The 27,048-nt window shown below is 38.5% G+C and overlaps 1 protein-coding gene across 1 annotated transcript in view; it reads left to right on the forward strand.

Annotated features, from left to right (window-relative positions):
- LOC126356110 (uncharacterized) overlaps window positions 1-27,048 on the forward strand; it is a 221,942-nt gene that overhangs the window by 141,277 nt on the left and 53,617 nt on the right. The window contains exon 11 of the mRNA XM_050006811.1: window positions 16,072-16,343. Within this exon, the coding sequence (XP_049862768.1) occupies window positions 16,072-16,343 (272 nt within the window). The remainder of the gene's footprint in view (window positions 1-16,071; window positions 16,344-27,048) is intronic.

The following is a 27,048-nucleotide window of genomic DNA, read 5'->3' on the forward strand; positions in this document are numbered from 1 at the left end:
CCACACTAGCATCTGTGCAGCACCCAGCATTACACTATATATTAACCACACCAGAACCATCACTTCAAGATCAGCTGTGCTGCCTGCCACTGGAGAAACTGGAGGTAGCAGTGCAGAAATTCACATTCATGCTGCGACCCATTGAGCAGTAGTTGGTCATCTCCACTGCATGTTGTCCCAAAGAAGAACAACATATTGTTCCCATGTGGACATTGCAGACAGCTTAATGTAAGAACCATGTGTTGAGTTCTGTAATTCAATTGCCACTCCAGCTGCCATGTAGCAGCATTTTGCAAGACAGACAGGTCAGTCTGTTCAGTACAATATAATCCCTGTTGGGGAATATTGTACCTGCAGCTTGCTGGCATACTGCAAGCAAACTGCATACATTTTTTGGTGCTCCACGATAAAGTGGGCATGTCGAATAGTTATGTTCATGTGCATGTTTGTGTCAGTATTTGTAAACGGTTAAAAAACTATGAGACGCTAACCATGTGAGAGTTGCAGACATTCAGTGGATATGTGGAATAGTTAGTCTGTGCGTGTGTTTGTTCCATTATTTGTGATTGTTTAAAAAACCTCAAGAAACTAACTACATGAGAATTGCATACAGTCTCGGTTTCATAGATAAGCGCTACTGAGTGTTCCAAGGCCTTTTCAGGACTTCAATGATAACAGCCTTATCACCATTGTTCAGAGACATTTTTTAATGTGTCTCATTGAACACAAACTATGAGGAATTCAGACATGGACAGCACCAACCATCTCCTGTGAGATCATCTGCTCCCGCCAAAATATCACACCATTGGAGACTGCGGTCCCAGGTGTGGCCAGCTGCTAGTGTCTGATGCGTCACTGCTGCTCCACTTCTCCCTGACTGCAACCTGGTAAGATCAACTGTTAGCTTCCTGTTTCCTTCCTCTATTCCCAAAATGGATTCTTCTTTGTGAATTAGTCAAAGAGGGAAGAGCTGCAAAGGCTGCTGTCACACTCTTAGGGAGTTTTCTGCAGACTGCAGGCAGTGGTAGCAATAAAATATTGGAAACAAAATTGAGCAGACTGAAGCAGATTCATTCTGATTATGAATCATCTCAAGTTTGGCTGGAAATTGAAAATGAATCCATGAATCACAGTAAGGGTAGAGGGGAATTTGAGATTACTGGGACTTCATTGCATACACAATCCAGAGTTTAATGAAGAGGTACACTCAGCTAGCACAGTGTATGAAATCAAATTCAACAGACAATGTCAGCACTTTGAAACTACCTGCTGTTAACTTGCCAAATTTTTAAAGGGTGTATTTTATGTGGTTGACCTATAGAGATGCCTTTCTCAGTTTAATCATAAATACTAATTCAGTTAATGATGTTCAGAAGTTTCATTACCTCAATTCTTCTTTGCAAGGTGAACCAAAGAACCTACTGAAATATATACTGTCATGTCAGGAAGGACTTATTATGTAGAAGTACGACAATCCAAAGATAGTTGCAGCCAGACATGCCAAGACTTTGTTGGGCTTACCCCCAGTTGGCAATGGCACAGTAACTGATTATAGACAATTAATTAATCATCTGTGTAGCCATTTGAAGGCTTTAGGCACTCTTAAACCTGATGTCATCTATGTGAAGTCATTCTTGTGGTAGCAATTCTGGCTGGTTTGCATCCCGCAGATGCTCTTGAGTGGGAGGTAAAAATGTCTTGTCCACATTCACCACAGTGAATCAACTGATAGATTTTTTTGGAAACAAAATGCCAGGCTCTTGAACTGATCAGATTCAGGAGACATCAGCTCAAAGGATCTGCGAGGAAATGCCAACAACTCAAGTCAAATGAGGCATCTAAGGAAGGCTTATCTGGCTAATGCTGATGCTCAGAGGGCATGTCAGTTTTGTAATGAATCTCACACTATCAGAAAATGCTAGGTTTTTCAATCATTAAATATTGATGAGCATCTGGACTTTGTAAAAAAGAAAAAAATCTTTGTTTTTTGTGTATGTGCCCTGATCACTTCTTGAGTAAATGCAAAATTTCTTCTTGTAAGACCTGTCATGGAATTCACAATATAGTGCCCCACAAATCAACTGATTCAAAGGATAGACAGAATGGTGAACCTGTAAGCCCCCTTGGCCCATCAGGCTGTGAAGGGGAGATCTAACATAAATTGTAATGCTTTGTTGGCAACCGCTGTAGTCAACACTAAAGACAGCATGGGTAGGCAGTGGTCTTGTAGGGTGATGCTAGATAGTATGAGCCATCTGCCTTTTATATCTTGTGGGATGGTAGATAAATTAAAATTGAAATGAAACAGATGATCACTTCCTGCGAATGGCATAAACAATGCCTTTGCGGCCTCAATGCCTTATACTACTTGTGATGGTGAATGATCATATTAGAAGCTTTGTGCTATTGTGGACAGTGGCACCAGTGACTTACCAGCAAGCCATATAGAGATAAGATGTTGGAATATCCACTTAATCTATCATCTGCTGATCCTCAGGTCAACAAGCCTGCCACAGTAGACTTAATTCTGGGTGCTTAGGTTTTCTCCGATGTTGTTTGTAGGGAAAGGCTGGCGGAACCAAATTATCCATCACTAACTGGAACTAAATGTGGCTGAATTTTCTCTGGTAGGATTCCTTCAGCTTCTTTCGACATGCCTCATTCTACAGTGACCTCATACTTTGTCAGAGATGACAATTTAGATGCCAAACTGGAAAGGTTTTGTAAACTGGAGGCACTGTCTACCAAAGCCATGAGTAAGTAGAGTAAAATGTGTGAGGCTCTCTTTCAGCACCATACAGCTCAGGGTGAAAGCGGGAAACTTGTGGTTCAGCTGCCACTGAAACTTGACTGTAAACCCTTAGATGAATCACGACAACAGGCCTCTCAAAGACTGGAGCACCTTGAGAGAGATTAAAAGGCAACCAAATCTGAAAGAGGAATATGGTGCATTCATACATGAGTATATTGAAGTGGGACACATGGAGGTCTCTGATTCTTAGGATTCTGTTGGTCTGAGGTTTCACATTCCACACCATGCTGTCTTCAAGGAATGCAGATCCACTACTAAGTGAGGGTAGTGTTTGATGACTCTGCTACCATTTCAAATGCAGTATCTCTCAATGATATCTTGATAGTTAGTCCTACTATCCACCCAGATTTATTTCCCATTATTATAAAATTTCACTCCTTTAATATCGTTCTGTCAACTGACATAGCAAAAATGTATTCCCAAGTGTCTTCCCATCTTGATGATATTAACTTCGAGAGAATTCTGTCACACAAATCACTGTGTGAAACATTGCAATAATATGTAGTGTCTACAGTCACACATATGGAACTGCTCATGCTGGCTGTCTTGCAACTAGATGCCATCAACAGCTGGTCTTAGAAAATTAAGACAGGTTTCCAGTGGCATCACAACCATTGTTGTCTAGCTTCTATATGGACAAATTCTTAGTAGGTCAGCTATAGAAGCTGAAGCTCGGGAACTTCAAACCCAGCTGACTCAACTACTTGCTTCTGGGGGGTTTCCACAGAGGAAATTGTGCACCAATAGCCACAAAGTTATGGAACAAATTCCAGGGCAGGACAGAGAAATGTCTTTGCTTGCTGTCTCATTGGTGAAAAAGTCATAAATATGTTAGGAAACTTCTGGCACCATGGCTCTCATATATGTCAGTGCCATGTGCCGCTGAAGAGTTATTAGTGCTCAAAGATTAGTAGCATAATTTTCTGTCTATAGTATCATCTATTTTTGATCCACTAGGGCTCAATAAGATGAATGCTATTCTTACAGCACCTCTGGCAATTAAGCCTTGATTGGGATCAAGTTCTTCCATCCAATCTAATTTGTGAATGAAAGGCTCTTTATATGTAACTTTGTTTCTTAAATGATATTTTGATTAGGAGGAAAATTGTTCCCTGTTCTCAGTACATTAAACTTGAAATTCATGGTTTCTGTGATGCTTCACAGATGGCCTGTGGTGTTTGTGTATATATCATATGTGTTCTTCCCAACAACAAAGTTGTAGTTCCATTGGCTGCTGCCAAATCTCTTTTAGCCACTGTCAAACATCAGACTCTTCCACAACCATTATTATGTGGTACTCTGCTTCTTGATCAACTCATTCATAAGGTGGCCAGTGCCTTAGACATCACATCATAAACAGTAATGATATCCATCTGTGGATGGTCTCCACAGTAGTTCTTTGATGGCTGTAAAATAGTCCTAGTCACTGAAGATCCTTCTTGCCAGCAGAGTCTCTGAAATTCAGGAACTGAGTTCAGTTTACAACTGGAGACACAATACATCAGAAGACAATGCTGCTTATCGTGTGGCATTAGTCCAGCACATTTAAGCTCACTTGTGCATAGGTGGTCTGGCTCTTCATGGCTATCCAGCTATGACATGGACTACAGCACTTGTCCTTCACTTGTGGTAGAAGATGCACCAGAGAGGAGGTGTGTGCAATTATCTTTGGTCTCTTATTAAGCTTGATGATGAATTGTTGTATAAATATTCCACATTCCAGGAAACCTACGTGGTTTTGGCTTATGCATTGGGGTTTGTTAAAAACACTAGACTGCAACAAGCAGACAGTTTAACTGATTCATTCACCCCACAAGAATGTCAAAATGCTTTCAAAAGGGCCTTTGGCATAGTTCAACATGGTGAGTGTGATAGGAACATCGCTTTGTTAAAGGCCAATTGTCCTAGTTCACATAAGAGCAAATTAAGAGAATTGCAACCATTCATTGATGCAGAAGGTATTTTACAAATGGGAGTGAGGTTGGTGGATGCTAGCATACTGTATGATAGGTAACATCCTATTATCATAGCACCGAAGCATCATCTGATAAAAATTCTCATCATGTATGGACATGAAAATCTGTTGCATTCTGGGTCACAGCTATCTCTGACTATGTTGTGTAGAAAATTTTGGATTCCCATTTAGTGCAGCAGTCAAAGGAGTTACTGGGAAATGTTGGAAATGCTGTAGGTTCAAGTCCCATGCTGCAGAGTAAACCAGTCTTATCCTTTCCAGCACAGTGGAGTGGCTTGTGCAGGCCCCATAACCATATAGCATGGTAGAAGACAGAGTAAGATTACTAGCAAGGCCTATGTTGCTTTATTTATTTGCATGGCAACCAAAGTCATTCAACTAGAGTGTCTTAGTAACAAGCTCATTTCTTTCTGTCTCCAGGAGATTCATTGTGAGAAGAGGAAAACCATCTCACATGTATAGTGACAATGGTACTACATATGTAGGTGCACACAGTGAAAGTAAACATTTTTTCCATAATGATGCTACAGTAGATAGTGTGGTGAACTTTCCAACCACAGAAGGTATCTATTGGAATTTAATCCACCTCGTGCCCCTTGTTCTGGTGGACAATGGAAAGCAGGAGTGAAATGTATGAAATCACAATCTCATTGGGAAATACAAGTCTAATATTCTGCCTCGTTATCGTTGCGAAAAGTTAGAGTTCACACCACGCCCGCGGCGGCCACGGCTCAGAGACTAAGTGCAACGATACAACACAACACAAAATTTCCTAAGTCGTTTCACTTCCTAGCTACCTAAAGACCGACCGTCCGCTTTCGCATCTCCACCAGCACTGTTCACTTTGGTGTCTCCAGGCGAATTGTCCGATTTCACGTCTGCACAACGTTTCCTGCGTGCCAAATATCTTTCCTCAACTGACTAGCACAATTCCCTTTCCTGAAGCTGTCCATCTGATTGGCTACTGCTTATTCTACATTACTTTGCATTTTAACACATTTAAATAATCAAAGCTTGATCACTGTCATGCTCTAAATAAATTAACAATAATATTCATTACATAATAGACATTAAATTCTTTTACATAATATCAGTACAATTTCCTTTCTAGCTTTGAATGCCATGGCCAGTAGCCTTGCACCAATGTGCTTTCTGATAAATAAATAAAGAATAAAAGTGACTATTATGCACTAAACTTTGCAAGAAATATTCTATTATCTAATGATTCCACAAGGTGTCATTCTGTTATTGTACAATTTGTTTTGTATGGAGGAAATGATGATCTGATGCTTAACTGTGTACTAATAACTGAAATTTACTATATCTTTTAAACAATAAAGTAACATAGTTAATATTTACAACATTTGCCATTTTAACGATGCATAAGATCAACCAAAGCGTTCAGATTTTAGCTTGCAGGTCTTTGTTACAAAACTTGTTAATTTCACTTTAACAGTAAATCCTAAACTATTATAGTTATGGTCAATATTCAAGTTTTATTGGGATCACCATGAAAATTTATGGAGGATGGCAGATTAAAATTACTGTGGCTTGATTCCCTGCATTACTACAGAATTAAATATTTTCTCTTTATGGCTGAGCTTAGGCCCACCATATTTAACACGGCTACATCTCCTTGGCCACGAAAGCCTTCTACTGGGTTTCTCTATGACACAGGCTCTCGTCTGTCTCACTTGCACTCTACAGCACTATGGCCTCAATAGACAATAGATCCCTGTGAGTTTCCCCATCTCGTGGTGATCTTAGTCCTTTGTGGCACACAGTCCTGAATGACAGGGTTTGTTTCACAATTCCTGTAGGCTAACTCTTTCAGCCATATATTTAAATAAGAGCCCAATGCTCGTTAACTCACACAACTCCACTTCATAACATTTTGCCATGCCATATATGTTATGAAGTAGCATGCAAATTTACAGGACACAAATTCATAATGCAATAACATAAGTATCCTAAGTGCCAAATCAATAATGTAATTATTTGTAGTGGTGTTGGTGCAGCATGCTTTAAATTTAATGAAACTTATATCAAATAAAACTATACATTTATCAAAATTGACTGCCTATTGAAATGGCTCAGGAATATCAGTGCCACTGCACTCACTTTCACAGAACCTTTTCATCACAATGAGGTCTCCAGCAGCTCTCCACAGATTCAGAGCTGAGTACCTTACCAAAATTCTGTGTGGCTCTGCATTCCATCGCCATCATTTTGCAGGAACAAATCTGTTGAAATTCCAATTGGGTGTAGATATGTAGATACCAGACAACAAACACTTTTCGAAACCTCCCAGGATCTGCAATGAACACTTCTCCCACTGGAATCGATACAAACAGATCCAAACTACACTGTAAACAATTGATTTATAGTGTTTGCAAGATGCTCGTAAATTCTTCATTGATTCTGACACGTTATTCAAGTCCCTCTAGATTCATGCATCTCAAGACAGATTCCCAATCGACTTCATTGGCAAATTAATATCTTCTTTCAATTTAAATAATTCACATTAGACTCAAAAGTAACAACAAATATGAAAAAATCTCACCGCTCATTTAATTCCATGCAGTGAAGCTGTGTACACAAATGGTTACTCCATACAACAATAAATTATTCCTCCAAATATTCTCAGATAAATTGATAAACAAACATCTGTTGTCAAAGGTAAGCATTATAAATTTTAATTTTTCCAATTTTCTCTGACCTTCATGCATCCAAATTAGCGTGACCATAACTTATAATTTGGAAATTACAACAAACATAAAACTACCCAAAAACTTAAGCCTAACACATACATACACATAAATAAATCTCTTATATGCCCCCAAAACCTAACTTATGTGCATACTGTGCACCGATTTTTGACTTGATGCAACAAACAAGCTACAATAACTCCTGAAATAAAACATTGCAAATTACCCCTCCAAACTTGTCACACATATTGTTCTCTTCATACCAGCCATGTGTAATTATGGTGTGCACAATCTGGTTATCCCCTGCCAAAAGATTCTTAAATTTTACTTTTCTTTTTTCACCCTCAATTTCAAAATCCAGGTACCTTCCCATGCAGTAGTGCAAAGTTTTATATTTACATAGAAATCTGTTCCCAGCACCACATCTTTTAAAAGTCCAGTCACTACAAAGCATCCTACACTAAAATGATTCTCCTCACACTTGAATTCCAAGAGCACTTCTTGCCTGATTGGCTTACTTAAGCCGCCAACTGCCATTTTAATTTTTACGCTATTTACAGGTAGTAATACTAATTTCTTATTCTTTATCCTACATACAAAACCTTCCAATACTGCCTACACATTACTTCCAGAATCGAGCAGTATCTCTGCTTTCTCATCATTTACTTTTATTTCAATGATAGACTGAACATTAATCATCTCTTTTTGTTCTAAACACTGTTCTCTCAATAAATCATTCTCTATGTCTCGTCCCTTCTCTTCCATCTCTAGAGTATACATATCCTGTTTGATCCCCCACTCAGTTTCATACTGGCCCCAAAATAATTCATCAGATGCTTCTTTCACTCCAATTTTAATTTTTGTCCATTCTAGACCTCTCACTATCTTAAACTTCTGTCAAGTCCACAAATAAAGCAATAATGATCGTAATGTTCTACCGTACCATTGCCAGTCAGTTACAGTAAAATCACATTTCTCCTTAAGATACCATTCTGTCCAAATATCATATTCTATATTAGAGTCAGACTCACAGTGTTCTCCCTTAAAATTATAGACTTTAGTAGCTACAACACCATTATCATGAAATGAAGCATTACTTTTTACTTCCACATCATTACAAACACCTTCTCAAACAGCATTTTTAACAGCCGCTGATACATCATACAACTTGCTACATTATACCTCAATTTTCTTGCATCGACAAATCACCAATATAAGAAGCATTTGTAGTTTCATCATGCTCTGCCATTACATCACATAAATTATAGCTACAGCATTGTGCAATTTCAGAATCAACAGTACAATTAAATTCCACTGTGTTTTGATTTAAACTTGAGCATAATACCTTTTCCTCTCCTACATGCTCCTGTGCCACATTAATTTCAGATCCCACATCAAATTCAGATCCATATTCATTTTCAAACAAACACTCAAGGTCCACAGATCCATCCAGAATTTCAGGTTTACCTCCGTTAGTAGAAAGATATGCACAGATTTCTTCTCTGAAGTATCAATACCACCAGCTTCAACTTTTGTAACTTCGGCACATAAAACATCATTACTACCTTCCTTCAAAATTAATTCACCAATATCTGCCGATACACACACAAATTCATCAACAGCTGATGAGACTAATGTTACGCTGCCCTTATTAACCTCATTAACAACTTTTGCCATCACAATATTATCTGAAACATCGTCACCTTCATCACTATACTCATTACCGTTTGTTAGTACCTCTTTAGAATTTTCTGTACCATCTAACTGCACCAAATTCAGCTCCACCTCAGCCTACTTTTGGCACATATTATCTTTCATTGTATTAACATTCACACATTCTTTTGTCTCACATTCATAAAATAAATCATTTAGCCCTAAATTGTTGTCATTGCCTTTATTGTTATCTTTCATTATCTGAGGATTACACCTTTTACGTACAGTCTGATTTGAAAATTTACCAATTTGATTCTCATCTCTTACTAATTTCATTTCAATATTCTGACGCCTCTGCCAATTTATTAACACCTATCACATTCCCGTTTACTTGTGTCCTATTCATCACCGGCTTATTTTGCCATCTCTGGACCTGAGATGTGGCGAAACTCCCATTACTCCTTTGAAATTTGTCATTGGATGTGTTCCTGTTCCTATTTCCTTTATAACTTCCTGGATGTCTTTCATAGTAATCACTTGGACTGTAGTTATGATCTCCACTCTGAAAACTATTTGTCCGCTTACCTTGCAGTTTAAATTTTGATGCCCATTCTAATTTTTTTACAAAGTCCAAAAATTCATCTATTGAGTTGCTAGTACTGTGCACTAGAGCCCATTGAAATTTTCCAGTAACTGCCTTTTCAAAGTCGTAATTTCAGTCAGCACTCCCAATGGATGTTTCACATGCATTAATCTTGCAAGTTCACGTTTACAAAATTCTCGCATCTACCCATTCCCATATTTAAATGTTGGCCCATTCAGAAACTCATTTTGGAGCTGCATTTGCTTTGCTTCACTCCAGAACTTGTTCAGGAAACTGCTTTCATGTATTTTGTAGGTAGTGAATGTATCAATGTGTATATTTGCCCACAATTGCGGCTCACCTTCCAGATGTCTTTTCATGAATTTTATCTCCGCCTCATCAGACATTCCCCTTATAAAACCGTCCCTGCATGCTACTAGAAAATTTACTCGGTGATATTTCCCATCATCTGTAAAACATTTGACCGATCCTGAGTTCATCCACAGAACACTGATCACTGTAGAGGTTTGATGTGCAGCTAAAGAAATAAGTTCTCTTTTAAATAAAAAGAGAACTTTTAAATAAAAAGAGAACTTAATTCTTGATTTGCTTTTTAACTTCACTATTTCCAATTTTAATGCCAGATTCTACTTGTTCCTTTATTTTAACTACTTCTTTCTCCCCATTCCCTATTCGAGTGGTTAAGTTGCTAATAGCCTCTGTTGTCTCAGCCATTAGAACATCTTGCTTACAATTTCTTACATTGCCTCCCAGATCTGCCTGCAACTTCTCCACCTTATCACTGAAATTTTTACCAGCTTGATCTACCATAGAGTCAAGTACCCCACTTAATCAGAAATTTGGCCCATTTCATCCTGAATGGTTTTTAATTTTCCATCTATCAATTCCTCGATTCCACTGGTAATTTTACCCACTTCATCTTTCATGACTGTAGCTATTTCATATCAAACCGAATCAATTTTTGAATTTACATCACCCGTATTCGTTTTAACAAAATCAATCTTTAAATTTACGTCAACCATATCGATTTTAACAGAATCAGTTTTGGATCCCAATCCTCGTATCATCTGCATGAATTGTGACATCATGTCTCCACCAAATTCATCTCCCTTGCCTGATTTTGGACTATCTGCCCTATTAAATTCACCAAGGATCATGCTCTCCTGCTCTGACTTTGGGCTAAGCAGTTCACTAGTATTTTTGGGCCCACACAAAGTGGCCAACTGCTTAATATTAGCAATGTTTATTATTGGCGATGGAACTATGGAATCATTCATAATCTTGCTAACAGTGCAGGTACTTAGCTTCGTTGTGCAGGATCCTTGTACCATGGTATTGCTGGCAATGTTGCAGTTGAAGCTGATGCTGAAGATCTTGTAGCCTCTGGTGTGGCACTGCAACCACCACTCCACGATGAATTGCCATTGAAGATGCCGCTGCTAGCTGGAACCACGTGCTTTCGATGTGGTATCTTCTTCTGCATTACTTTTTTATCACTCCCAACCACTGCTAAACTCAGTGCACACAACTGTTGCAAACTTTGTAGCTCAGAGCCCCCACGCAGACTGCCTAAACTGCCACAGACTTGGCGCCTAGGTCACAGAATATCGTTAAGTGTGAGAATTACAATTGTAATTTCACAGCTATTAAAGAAACCTATTATTCAGTCCTGAACTGATCTCACATTTAACTTTTGCAAGAGGTCCTGCCTATCGAAGTTCAGATAATACTTTTGTAAACACTTTGCAGAATTCAAATCCAATTCTAAACTTTCCAGAGTTCATATTCCACAGCTAACACTTTCCAAATTCCTATCCTGTTCCAACACTTCATAAGATTTTTATCCCTCAACTAACACTTTCCAAATTCCTATACCAGATGATCCCCCAAATGCGAGCTAATATCCCAAAGATTTTCGGGCTCACATGTGGTTCTTCGTCAAAGTGTCTTGGCTCAAATTCGTATAGGGGTTGAACTTCACGTGTCGCATTACATACCCTAAATTAGACACTTGTGACCCTCTGGTTATATTGTCTGGTTGATAGCAAGTTTGTGAAATACCAACGTAGGCCACACAGTTGCAATTTGGTTAGAATAATGTTTAATCAGAAAGCAAACTAATAGCGAAAGTGGTTGTATTTAGAATTACTATTACACTCGAGTGCATACCCATTTGACGCAGTTTGATCATTCACAATCTCATTTTGAAATACAAGTCTAATTTTCCACCTCGTTATCTTCGTGAAAAGTTAAGAGTTGACACCAGGCCCGTGGCTGCTCACCGCTCAGAGACTAAGTCCTGTGATACCACACAACACGAAATTTTCTAAGTCTTTTCACTTCCAGTTCTCCACCAGCACTGTTCACTTTGGTGTCTCCAGGTGAACTGTCCAATTTCACGTCTGCACCATGTTTCCCGCGTGCTGAACATCTTTGCTCAACTGACTAGCACAGTTCCCTTTCCTGGAGCTGTCCATCAGATTGACTACTGCTTATTCTAGATTACTTTACATTTTAACATATTTAAGTAATCAAAGCTTGCCCACTTTCACATTCTAAATGAAGTAACAACAATATCCATTGCATAATAAATGTTACATTCTTTTACATAAAACCAATACAATTTCCTTCTTAGCTTTGAATGCCACAGCCAATATCCGTGCAGCAATGTGCTTTCTGATAAATAAATAAAGAATAAAAGTAACTATTACACACTAAAATATACAACAAATATTCTATTACCTAATGATTCAATTAGGTGTCATGCTGTCATCATTCAATGTGTTTTGTGAGGAGAAAATGATCTTCTGATGGTTAACTGTATACTGATAACTTAAATTTACTATATCTTTTAAACAAATAAAGTTACAGAGTTGATATTTACAATGTTTGTCAATTTAATGATGCGCTTCTATGTGAAATATCAATCATTCAGATCGACCAAAGTGTTCAGATTTTAGCATTCAGTTCTTTGTTACAAAACTTGTTAATTTCACTTTAACAGTAAGTCCTAAACTATTATAGATATGATCAATAGCCAAGTTTTATTGGGATCACCATGAAAATTTATGGAGGATGGCACATTAAAAATACTGTGGCTTGATTCCCTGCATTACTACAGAATTAAATAGTTTTCATAAATGTTTCCCTTTAAGGCTGATCTTAGGGCTGCCATATTTAACATTGCTACATCTCCTTGGCCACAAATGCTTTCTACTGGGTTTCCCTATGATGTAGGTTCTTGTCTGTCTCATTCCCACACTACAGCGCTTAGACCTCAATAGACAATAGACGCCTGTGGGTCTCCCCATCTCATGGAGAATCTTAGCCCTTTGTGGCACTTACTCCTGGATGTTGGGGTTTATTTCACAATTCCTGTAGGCTGACTCTTTCAGCCATATATTTAATGCTTTAACTCACAAGACTGCCATTACAGAAGCTACTCTGTCAGCATACCCAGTTCCTGAGATCTCTCACCCTAATGTTCAATGTGCCTGTCGCTGTGATTGGTGCTGCTCTGCAAGTGTAAGTAGGTGAACATTGGCAGCCCTTGGCCTTTTCAGTCCAAAGTTACCACTGTCACAGTCAAACTGGACCACTTATGATCATTAACTCTTTGCTACAGAACCCTGCATTAAGAAGGTTTTCCACATGTTTGAGGGACAGCAGTTCACCCTGACCACAAGCCACTGAAGGTCATTTTCCATTATCATCCAGAAAAAGCATCAATATATCTGCTGCACCATCTAGACTATATTGGACAGTTCACCACCTGTGTAGTCCATGTTGAGGGAAGCCTGGATGCTCACACTTAGATTGAAGTGTTCACTGATACATTTGATTTCAAAGCTCTTGCTGCAGTGGAGCAAGTGTACAGTGAGATGTGAGACTTTCTGATGTAGCCATCTGGCCTACAGTTCCTTCATGTTACAGTACCACTATCAAACACACTCCTGTACTCTGATGTTGCAGTGTGGCTTGCCAATGGAACAAACTTAGGCGGCATGTCAGGGCAGTTCTTGACATGTTCATTCCACCAAACCAAGGATTTGGCATGTGCATTTGGACATCATTGAACCACTCCCACCATTGGGGGAGTATACCTACTGCCTTACATCCATTGAGTGTTACACGTTCTAGCCAGAGGTGTTCCCTATGGTTGACATTACTACTGAAACTCTCACTACCATGTTCTTCTGGGGATGGATTTCCCACTTCTGTGTACCAGTACAAGTTGCAGTAGACTAAGGGAAGCAATTCATGTTATGCCTGTTCAAAGCACTCACTGTCCTACTGGGTATGAAGCATATTAAAAGCACAGCTTACCAGCTGGCAGCAAATGGGTAAGTTGGGCATATACACCAGCAATTGAAAATGTCTCTTTGGTGTTGTGAATAGCAGCAGTGGGCAGAGACATTGTCCATCATCCTTCTTGGACTCCTCATGTTGATGAAAGAAGATCTGAAAGCCACGATCACAGAACTTGCATATGGGCAGCTGATAAGATGGTCAGCAAAATGTTAGTAGATCACATTGAACTATCAGACTTCATTCAGAATCTACATGCACAAAACCGGCAGCTACAACCCTTTGCTCCAAGGAACCAGCAGACCCATTGCTCCCTTTGCTTTTGATGAGCTGCGGAGATATGATTATGTTTTTGTATTGCATGGTGGCAGAGTACAGCCACTGCGTTATCAGTAGGGAGGGAAAGGTGTTCAAGGTTGACATGATGGGTACACCAACCACCATCACCACTGACAGGCTCAGCCATCTTTCAGTATTCCTACACCAGTTCTGAGCCATCCACGGACACACCTATCACGGTGTCAACAAATACATCAGTTGATTTGCTGCCCATCACAGATAAGCTGCAAGAGGCATTGGAGGCTACATCTGAAGTCCTTGTAGCAGACTAGATAAAACCTTTGGTGACTTGGTCCAAATGACAGATCCAGTTAAACAGTGATATTGTTGATACTAAAGGAGGGAACGGTGAAGTGCAGCATTAATTGATGTGTAGTGCTACACATGCAAGTGCTTACTCCATGCAATGATTATCTTTTACACAATCTCTCTTTGATTTATGTTTGCTCTCTGTTTAATAATTTTTCTGTTTTTTGGCTCTAAGTCTAAAAATGTCAAATGAGTTGCAGGATAATTTCAAATGTTCCAATAAAGTGAATTTATTAAATGCCCAACAAGTTTATCAAAATTATCTTGGTGTGACCCAGTAGTGCTTGTTGTGCCCTATTCATAGACACTTTGTGAAAATTGAGCTTTGCATTCTTGAGATATTAATTTTTCAGTTACATTTTGTATGCAAGATTTTTAAAAATAATTATCTCAAAAACTGCAGCTCCAATTAAAGACATATAATGATAAATGAAATAGTCTTATTTTCCTCTTTAAAATGATTCTGTTGGTTTTTGTGTAGCTAGTCTTGATCCCATTTTTATTGAATATTGTTTAAATCATATTTCTTTCTATTCAAGTTGGCTATAGCTGCCGCCTCCTTTCAGCAGCCAGAATCCACAGGATTTTCCCATCCATTGTGTATTACGAGTGCGAGGGGCCAAGACACAGGTATTTCTCATATCGACTGTGTCCATCAGATGTACAGCTGTCTGTTAGCATTGCCTGCAGACTCTTGTGCCACAGCCTTACTGATGCTCACTCTTCTTTAGTTCCAAAATGGCCGGACTAGGCTAGCCGCACTAACTGTCATATAAACACAGAACACATGCATACAGTCACTTCTGCATTTATCAGTTTCCAGTGTTTCATAGAGGGCTGTACCCGCTCAACAATATCTCTTGTCCCAACTATGAGTAAGAATGATTTAAACATGCTTTACCAATAGCAGAATTTACTTGAGAAAACTGTAAAATTACAAGGAGACAAAATAGCTAAATACCTAAAGCAAATAAAATTCCAGTATTGCTCATGCACATTTAAAAATAAAAACAAATTTTTGACTTTTAAAACTGTTTGTTTTCTCATCATGGAGGAAAGAAGAATAAATTTAGGAAATTTTGAAGGAGGAGTAGACCAGTCAAACCCTCAGATTGAGATTGACACAGTGACAAGTTTTTTAAGTTTGAAATCCGTCATGAGCAATAGTGACACTGGAATTATGCTTACTGACCAGACATTGTGTCTTCTTGCAATTTAACATAATTTGTGTGTGACACCAAGCTTTTACTTTTGCTTGAAAGTCTTATTTCTGTTTTCATGTTGCCTTTAAGTACAATATTGTGTAATTTTTTAAAAATCATACCTGTCTTAGTCCTCTACCGAATTTTATGCATTTTTGCAGGTACCTGTTGATCCAAGTCTTGAATTTCCATGTGAAGCTTCATCTTTGTATGATTACTATAATCCATACAATGTAAGTCTTCATCTCTCTCCTGCACCTGCAACTGGAACAACAGACCAGTACCAGATGGGAGATTTAAGTGGAAAATTTGGAACACTGGATGGATTAACAAGTCTCAACTCAGCGTACAATGACACCCATCTCCCACTCTTTGGTCCATACAGTATCATAGGAAGATCAGTTGTTATCCATAAAAAGAACAAAAACCACAGGTAAGAGAATAGTTTTCACTAGTTAGATCAAAACACGCATGAGGTTCATTCAAATGAAACCTGGTCAGTGCATCTACCTTTTCCTTACATGTAAGGTGGCATCACTTGATGTTGCATAGCACCGTGTGGTTTCAAGCTGAAGAAAAGGCGGTCACACAAGTTATCATCCACTACCAAACATGCAGGCAAGTAAGCAGGAACTACAAGGAGTGATTCGAATTTTGGAGGCAGAGGGAGTTGTAGGTCGTGAAATGTATCGACGGATGAAGGCTGTGTACGGTAAGTACAGTCTGCCTGTCATCATACTGGAAATGATTGCAGAAGTGAGGGCTTTAGCCTTGGACAACCACAGAATCACTGTGGATGAGATCCGTTGGTTACTGGGTATTAGCATGGGCACCACCCACACCATAATGCATGAACACTTGAACTTTTGAGAAATATGTGCACAGTGGGCTCCCCAGCAGTAGATCACTGAACAGCACAATACTCGAATGGCACTATCTTTGAGTCATCTGCAACATTATCATGAGGAAGGATATGGCTTTCTGTCACATATTGTCACAGATGGTGAAGCATGGTGTCACCATTTTGAACCGAAAAAGGAAGCTCCAGAGCAAGCAGTGGAAACACGGGACTTCACCACCTCCAAAGAAATGAATGTCCGTGCACACTAGTTCTGGTAAGGTCATGATGTCCTTCTTTTTGACCACAAGGGCCCACTGTTTGTTGAGTTCCTGGAACAGGGAACCGCCAACAATGTCCAGCATTATCAAGCCACTTTACAGAACCTTAGACAAGTCATCAAATCGAAATGCAGAGGCATGTTGTCCAATGGCATTATCCTCCTGCATGATAATGCCCGCCCACACATGGCCACTGTGGTGAAGATGATGTTTCAGCGGTTTCAGTGGGAAATGCTGGAACATCCACCATACAGTCCCAGTCTTTCACTGTGTGACTTTTATGTGTTTGGACCTATAAAACAAGCTATTTGCGGACATCAATTCACAGTGGAAACAAGTGTGTGGCTGGGTCCAGGCCTGGATCAGACAGCAGCCTACTAGCTTCTTCAAGAATAGAATCGACCGGCTAGTGTTGCAATGGGATAAATGTACCAACAGTTATGGTGGCTATTTTTGAGTGCGTGTAATGTGTATAACTACGTTTTTTAGTTAATAAAATTGTTACCATTCCTTTACACTAGTGACTGGGTTTCATTTGAATGCCCCTTATAAAACAGTATATTGCAAGCCAAAAGTGTGAAATATATTTCATATGTGTCTAAACTGTGTTTCATAGCAGTACAGTGACTTATATGCTCAGGAGTATTTTGTGAAGTTGCTGTGAATCATGCAAGGAGGCTGGAGTTCGTAGCATTGTATTAAATAGACAATAGATGAGCTCTAGTGGTTAAGTTATCAGGCTAATTTGATTTGAACCAGTAGATTTGATACTGAATGCTGGATGATACAGATTAACCAGCTGGTTGATAACATTTAATACATTTTCAGCTAGAAGCAGGTCCGGTTAGTGGATGGACCAGAAAAGATGACAGCATCTGAATTAGCTTCTTTTTAAAGAAAAACCAAGGCCCTTAAGGCCTTAAAAACTTTATCATGACCTCAGCATCAGGTATAGTGTTGGATTTTGAGATTTATCAGGGGGCTACTACACCTCTGGGCGATAAAACATTAGGGTTAGGTCCTGTTATTTTGCGACTAACACAGACTCTCCCGCAAGGAAGTTTTGTTTATTTTGATGGGTACTTTACCACAATTCCGCTCTTAGCAAAGCTTAAGGAGAAAGGAATTGAGGCTACTGGCACAGTAATGGTAAACAGAATTAAGAATGTTAATTTGAAAGAGGGAAGAATGAAAAGAGGAGAGTCTCATTAATATGTTAGAGCAGATGAATCTGTAGTAATTACTGAGTGGCAGGACAGTCAGAGGGTTGTGATAGCATTCACTTGTGCTGGCATTGAGCCAAAATTAAAAGTTCAAAGGTGGTGTAAGCAGGAGGGTCACTATCTTGATGTAGATTGCCCTTTTGTAATTCAGCAGTACAATGCCAATATGGGTGGCGTAGACATTCATGATCAGCAGGTTGAGTGTTACCGAACATGGTTCAGAACCAGAAAATGGACACTCAAGTGCTTGCTGCATTTCATAGACCTTTCAGTGGTCAACTGCTGGTTTCTCTACAGAGAGCACTGTCTTGAAAACCAGACTGCCAAAAAGAACATTATGGATCTATTGAAATTTAGAATGTCTCTAGCTGAGGCTCTTCTGTCATGTCCAGACAGAAAGAGGAGAGCTGAAGAGTTTGAAACACCATTAGATGATATGTTAAGTACCTCCACAAAGGCAAAAGTTTACAAACCCCATCCAAAACCAGGTTTGGACAAGCAATACGATGGGTATGATCACTGGCAGACAGTGGATGATATTTTGTCACCACGAACATGTCAGTATGAGCGCTGAAGTTCCAGAACAAAGACAAAGTACATAAAAGGCAATCAGTACTTATTTCTTGCAAAAGGAAAGGATTGTTTCCAATTGTTTCACAAAAAGTGAAGCAGTCTAAACCATGACTTTGTGCTACAAGATAAATTTAAAAAAAATCATTATTAATTTTTTTGCCACAGAATATGATTTGCAATCTATGTAACATTTTTTATAATAACTAATAAATAAAAGTAACGAAAGAATAATTTTTTATTCATAACTGTTCCTCAGGTAACTTTGGTGAAATAAAACCTGACCCTCACGATTGTGCTAGTTGTTTTCCTGCAACATTTTTTATGGAAGAGTTTTTTTTATTATTTTTCCCAGTGTCTACTATGCCCAAGTATACAGATAATTCAACTTTATTCACCATTTAAAAAAAAAAAAAAAAAAAGGTGTTCAGGGTGGAAAGGGCCAGGGCATCCTAAGAAAATATCTACTGATAGTTAATCTGTCTGTAGTTGATTTCCATTTTCTCCTGTTGTGCCCTGCCCTGCCATGCCTCTTTTGACCTAAAGAATTGACTTAAAAATATATGGTACCTATTATATAATATATGTACCTGACTGCATATCGATCTTTCAGTGCAGATGTACAATAATTTCTGACCTCTGATGGGAATACAGGAAGATTGTGACCAAAGGGGAATAATGGATAGAGGACACTGCTCTGTAGTGTGCAGCATGTGGAGCTCTGGGTTGGAACAGAGGCAAGCTCAGCTGAAGCAGGAAATCTGGGTTCAAATCCCAGTCTGGCACAACTTTCATCAGTTGTCATTGAGTTATTTCAGTGCCACTTTACAGTAAAAGCTTTCTAACATGCGAGCCTGAAAGAACAGACACCACACCTATATACGAGTAATATATGAACCTGATGGCATATCAATCTTTCAGTGTAGAAGCACAATAATGTCCAGTCTCTCATAGGAATAAAGTAGGACTGCAAGTAAAGAGAAATAATGGACAATGCACACCACCCTATAGTGTGTGGCATATGGAGATTTGGAAAATCCAGGATGGATGTAACAATATTATGAAAAGGAAAATTGCTACTCACCATGTAGCTGAGGTGCTAAGTCGCAGATAGACACAACAAAAAGACTGTCACAACAGAGACTGCAGTCTTGTGTGTGTGTGTGTGTGTGTGTGTGTGTGTGTGTGTGTGTGTGTGTGTTGGTCATCTATTTTTGACAAAGACCTTGTTGTTCAAAAGCTTATTTGTGATAGTCTTTTTGTTGTACCTATCCGTGGCTCAGATGCTCCGCTATGTGGTGAGTAGCAACTTTCCTTTTTCATACTACAGGGATATGGGTCAGACAAGGGACAAGCATGGGTAGCCAGTGTGCTTAAGGTGACAGCTTGTGTGAAGGGGAAAATCTAGGTTAGTATCTTGGTCCACTACAAATTTTTTATCTGTTGTCATTGAGTTATTTCAGGGCCCCATTGCAGAAAAAGTCATAAATTTCTTTGTCAAGTATAATTTGTACTTATTCAACAGGTTTTCCGTTTGCTCCTACTGTTGAGTCATTAATCAGCCTAAATACATGTAAATCGCTTTCTCTTCCTGCCTGTCCCTCCCATTACTATTTCCAGACTACCTGTTAGTATTCTCATTCTAAGACACAGCTTGTTTTACTAAGTTTGTCTTTATATTCACATTCCAAATATTCTCAGTTTGAACTTTGTGCAGAAAACAGTTCCTGGAGATTTACTATGACCATGAATTTGTAATCAGAAAGTGTTTAAAGAAAAACTGCATGAAGTAAATTAACATTGTACAAACCCCAAGATCCCATTTTACATCCAGAAACTTCAAAAGCAAATCTCTATGTGAGAAGTTTCCCAAATCCTGTTAAAATTCTGATAAGACAGTCCTTTGATAGTGGAAAACAGCAAAACACTCTGAAGCTAATTTGATAAGTAACAGTTAAACCCAAAAAAATGCATCTAAATATGAATGAATGGAAATATGACATTAATTGATGTACAAACAAAGATCATGTACTTCAACAGCTGTCAGATTCAAAGTTCCCTTTAATACACTACCTTGAACCAATGGCAAATAAGCTACTTCTTTGTAATTGGTCAGTGTAAATAAGTTAAATGGCAGATGCCTCAACTTACACATCTGGCCAAGTTTCACTGTACAACACATAAATTCTCCTGTCTAAACTACTATATGTACATACTGAAGCACACTCTTCCAAAAGACACATACAACACATGCAACGACTAGTAAAAATACACTGAAAAGCAAAAACAAATAAATGATGGCAATAACTACTTTTAGTGGTGGAGTCAACTATCACTGAAGGTGAACAGTCTTTACAATACACTGCTACACTTTTTATTTTCAGAGAGAAATATTAAAGGATAGTCTATTGCAAAGCAGAAAGAAATTGTATTGGTGACAATTGTGAGTTTCTCGAAGAGAGGATTGGTTTTGAGTCTTATCTGTTCTGGGTTGGTGTGATGTGGTGACGGCGGTAGAAGCAGCTTGAAGTTGCTGATATGAATCCTATAAGTTCATCCAGACATGTCCTTGGCATTAATATATCATTTTTCCTTACATCCTGTTTTGGCTGGCAGTGGTAATAAGTTGTGTAGCAACCATTCGCAGTTGATCAGAAGAAAGTAACAGTTTATGCAGCACTTGAAGGTCACCTCAGTTCAGCTGCAACTTTTGCACATAATACTTTGGCGCAGTCCATCCACCGTGTTTAAATTAAAATTACATTTGCTACACTTTGCCAATTGTGAAGTTAGAAAGTCCATCTACAGTTAATATTCTTGATTCACAATAACACTGTTCCCACGAAACAGTCACTTATGTAGCAACATAGTTCACAGTTTCCACATTGGCTGTTAGTGTTTTAGCATACATCATAATTCATAGTCAAGATAATGAGTAGTATTAAATTCACAGTTTATGTAATGCAGCTCAATTATGAAACGATGACAATACTGTCTGCTCACAAGTGCATTGTCACTGCCTCAAGCATCATTCTGCAAAAACCAACAGCATTTGCATAATACAACGTCCATTTAGAATATCCATCATAAAGTCAAATTTCGAACTGGTCTAACACAAGAAAGTGTGATATTAATCTCGCATTAAATGCACACCATTACTACACACAGTACTTGCTTTCATACTGCCATGCTCATGTGCCATCCGCAACTGTCTGCTACACCCTGTTCGACCCAACAACTATTGATACCTCTCTTGCTCCACAGTTCTTACAAAACTTATGTCTACTGCATTCCATTTCACACAATACATTTAATAAAACTATTTGAAAGACCACCATAAAAAAATCCAAGTCCTTGCATAAGGAACTCGTATAGAAAATAGCTCAGTAAACACAGTCATACACACTTCATGTTCTACACCATATAACCAAATGAAAAATATTCTACATCATCAGAATTACATCTATGGAGTACATGGTAGTAAAAGAAAGGGAAAAATATTATATCTTGTTATTAGCCATGGCATCACAACTTCAATTGGAAAATTAGTATGTATAATGAATTCTGTATTCAGTGAAATGTTTACTTTATGGGCCATTAGCCAGGTTACACATAGCAAAATACCTAATTGTAGATTTGGTATCACAAACATTTTCTGTTGAAGCTCCATGTCCAGTATTTGAGTTTAACTACTGCTTCTTCCCAGATTTCCAGATTTCTTTATATTGATTACCTATACTCCACTGCAAAATCACTCCCTCGATAGGAACCACATGCTTCACCATTTGCTGTTACTTCTTGCCACAGCTCTTGGTTAATTAAACTTGCCTAGCTGCCTGTGTCAGTAAGCAGTTGTACATTTCTGCTAGTTATATTGGCCTTAACCATAGGTTGTAATTGTTTTCTGCTTTGTACTATTCTTGCAACCAAAAGTGCATCCCTCAAATGTCCCCCAATTTGGTAACTTATGAATGCTGTTGTGCAAGTAGCCCCCTTTCAAGGTGTAGCCTCAGTGGGATATTCAACTACATTGTAACCACACCGACTTGCATGCTAGAGACAGCCCTTGATTTATTTTGTCCAACCAGCCCTGTTGTACCACCCACATTTACTTCATCAGTTTGTATTATTATTCCTCTTGTTCCTTGCATCTTCCCGTCAAATTCTTACAGTTTTCCAACCTTATACTATTCTGTTCTAGTCTTATTGGGTTTGTACTGTTGTTTTCTCTACACATTTTCATTTATGTAAGATGAAACATAAAAATCAGGATCTCTGTGATTGTTTCCAGCCCCATGAACATTATTTACTTCATATACATGATTACCCCAATTCTGTTCTGATTTTGATCTCTGCTGAGTCTGTAACCCTGCTCCACTATAACATTACCATACTCCAATAATTTAAATAAATAGTCAGATTGATCTAGCAACTCTAACAGTTGTTGCCTATTCTCCCATGTGTGATAAATAAATACTTTCACCATCTTCAATTCACAAATTGGTTCATCTAGATACCTAGACAGGTCAAGATGCCATTCTACAAAATTATGTAGTCCACTCCATGAGCCATTATAAAAGCTGTAACCTCAGCCTCTGTTGTGCCACAATATTTTGATTTGAATTCTCTTTCACATTGGCAGTATGTAATAAATCCGTCTGCATTATGTAATCCCCACTGGAGTGCATTTCCCTCGAGTTGATTCACTACAAAATGCTCTTCCTTCTGGTCATCCCATATACTGGATAATGTCCCATGGGATGCCTTTAAAAATAATATTGGATATGTCTTCACCTGCAGATCAAGTGCAGGAAACTTTTAACTCCCTTCCCCAACTCAAAAATGAAATGTTCCCAGAATTAATTATTATCTACTACTTATGAATTGGTTTGGTTTACTGGGTCATTACTAAAGTTAGCTTTCCAACAACAGTGTTCATGTTCTCTTGAATTCCAACCTATATCTGCACCCTGATGCCTTACATGTCCCATTGTTCTCTTACACTCTCATCATGTTCCTGAAAGGTTGAGGATGACTATGGACATATAATTGTATGCTTTGCATTTTTCTTTATATTACTCCATACATCTAAACTACTGACACACTCACTTTCTACACTGTGATCACGTTTCCCAATTGCACAAGTTTGAACATGTGTTATTTCTGTTTCCAGTTTCTTATCTAAAGATTCTAGTTCTTCCCTGTCCTGATGATTTTCCCTCATAATTTTCTCACTTTCACTTATCTGTGCCGACACAATGGCTGTAATGTATTTTAAATTTCTAGTAATATTAAGTAACTGTTCATCAAAATGGTTTTTTTTTATAAATTCTGCCTTTAGAGTAGTCATAGCCTCTTTCACATTGTCATTAATTTTCTGTGTAATATGTGCCTGAACCTCTTCCTTAAAAAATGGTTGTTGCTGCTTGTAGCACTCCAAGTCCCTTTTTCTTTCTTTTGCCCTCTGTTCCTTTTCTTTTAATGCTCTTAGGTTCCGATTATCTTTTCCTTTATCAATTAATATCTGTTTCTAAGCATTCTTAATTTCCTCTAATTCTGACATTTCTGTAAAACCAAGTTAATACTAAATTAAAGCAATACATACTGTTTAAACAAAGAATAAAGTAGCTATAATCAACTGCTGTGTAATTTGGAATGTCTGGTGAAACAAAGATCTCTGCTTCCACAAACAACAGTTCACACACCTAAGATACACTCACTATGTCCAAGCACTGATGTCAGTTATTTGTTTTGTCCAAAGAAGAGTTTCAGCATGTATTTTCATTACAACACCTCTTATTCAACATTCACAGTCATCCTATCACTTGTAAGCAGTCTCACTTGGTGTCAGCTGTTTGTTATTACAGTCTATCTACTTGCATATTTGGTATATCCTGTGGAGCACACATATACAGGAATATTGGTTCCTCTTCAGAATCTTACAGTTTATGTTTATATATTCTTAAATTGAATAATCTGAATTCTATATTGAGAAATATCAGTATACTGTGATGTGATAATGTCTCAAAATTCATGTATAGTACCCCCATGTATAAATCTGTCAGTTGTTATAGTCACCACAGTACATGAGGTCTGTTCAAAATATTCCAGAACTTTGTCAACAAAATTTTTCTACACTTACCGTTTACTTATTTGGCATGGTCCCCTTTGAAATACTCTGCTACACAATTGATACCCCACTCTCAAAGCCATTTCTATGAAAACAGTCTCAGTATGCCTCTTGCTGGATCATGTGAAGCACTGTCTCCTAATTTTCTTTTATCTCATCTGTCATTGCAAATTTTGTCTTTTCAACAGGTTTTCAGCTTTGGAAATAAAAACAAGTCCACAGGGGCCAGGTCTGGAGAGTATGGAGGATGAGGCAGCCCTGTGATTTCGTTTTTTGTGCAATAGTCACACACCAACAGGGATGAATATGCAGGTGCACTATTGTGGTGCAAGAGCCAGAACTGTCTTGCCACATTTCAGGCTATTTCCTTCTCACATTTTCCCGCAGGCATCCAACACATCCCAATAGTACCATTGATTAAAGAAAACTACCAGGATGACTTTGACATTTGACCTGACCTGATGAGCTTTCTTTTTTTCTTGGTCTTGGAGAATCTTTCCAGACCCATTGTGAAGATTGAACATTGGTCTCAACATCATAACCATAGACTCATGTCTCATCACCAGTTATGACTCTCTTAAGGAATGTCTCATTCTCATCTGTGCAATCCATAAGCTCTTCACAAATTACAAGGTGAAGGTCTTTCTGGTCTTGACTCATGAGCTGTGCGACAAACTTGGCAACAACACATCGCATTCCAAGATGCTCAGTCTTTGATTGGCACACACAATGTTGTTGGCATTCCTCAAATGAGCATTGTCGGTAGACATCGAAGGACATCCTGAATGAGGGTCATTTTTAACTTTTGTCGAGCTATTTTTAAACTGTATGAACCATTTGTAACACCAAGTATGTCTTGAGCTCTCATCATTAAACGGTTTCTGCATCATTTTGTGTGTCCCTGTAGTCATTGTCCTGAGTTCCTTGCCAAATTTAAGGCACACACATTGCTCCTCTAACACTGCAGTCTTGAAATTCGCAGACTGTGTGATACAATGTTCTCCTTAATACAGCAGTGAACAATAACCAACAGATATAAACATGTGCTAACTGCATTTTGCTCCAACACAACAATGGCATGAAATTACGAATGTCCTGGGATTTTTTTTTAGCACTTGCCCGTGTAAGGCAAAGGTCTCGAGTTCGAGTCTCGGTCTGGAACAGTTTTAATTTGCCAGGAAGTTTCAAATCAGCGCACACTCCACTGCGGAGTGAACATTTCATTCCGGAAACATCCCTCAGGCTGTGGCTAAGCCATGTCTCCGCAATATCCTTTCTTTCAGGAGTGGTAGTTCTGCAAGGGTCGCAGGAGAGCTTCTGTAAAGTTTGGAAGGTAGGAGACCAGGTACTGGATGAAGTAAAGCTGTGAGGATGGGGCATGAGCCGTGCTTGGGTAGCTCAGTTGGTAGAACACTTGCTCACGAAAGGCAAAGGTCCCGAGTTCGAGTCTTGGTCTGGCGCACAGCTTTAATCTGCCAGCAAGTTTCATTAATAAACTTTGTCATCCTCTTGGGACTTTCGATGCTCTTTGGTACTGACATTTCTGTTTATCACTATCTCAACTAACATACCTGTGAATTTTCTCATTTATGTACCTCCAGATTGGTTTATAAATGTTAAAAAATAACTGGTTTTAGTTTTGGTAAGTAGCTTTCACTCTCCTTATCATTGTAGTATATGCTTTTTTGATAGGCCAAATGATTGACCTGTCTTTAATCTTTTCAATACTTTTCGACGATGGAAACTTGGTGATGGAATGCAAAAAGTGTCTCTACTATTTTTAATATTTTTCATACAGCTCAATCAGTTAATTTCTGCCACCCCTACCCCCCTTCATCCCCCCTCCCCACCAGTGGTGATCCATTTCTTATCTCTTGTATTTTTGGGAAAGCTACATTCAGTTGGTGTCTTAAAATATAACAAAGATTCCTAGCTCTCTTCTACACTGTCCTTTACATAAACTGCTCTCATTTTCTTGTGTTACTTTAGCAAGAATTGTATACTATTCAGATTTTCTAGTTTATATGATCTATATTCAGCTATTGTGGTGTCCTCATTGTACATCTCATTTTGCAGTTTAGCTGTTTGTCCGAAAT

Source organism: Schistocerca gregaria, chromosome 3, assembly GCF_023897955.1.
Source record: "Schistocerca gregaria isolate iqSchGreg1 chromosome 3, iqSchGreg1.2, whole genome shotgun sequence".
Classification (NCBI taxonomy): Eukaryota; Metazoa; Arthropoda; class Insecta; order Orthoptera; family Acrididae; genus Schistocerca; species Schistocerca gregaria.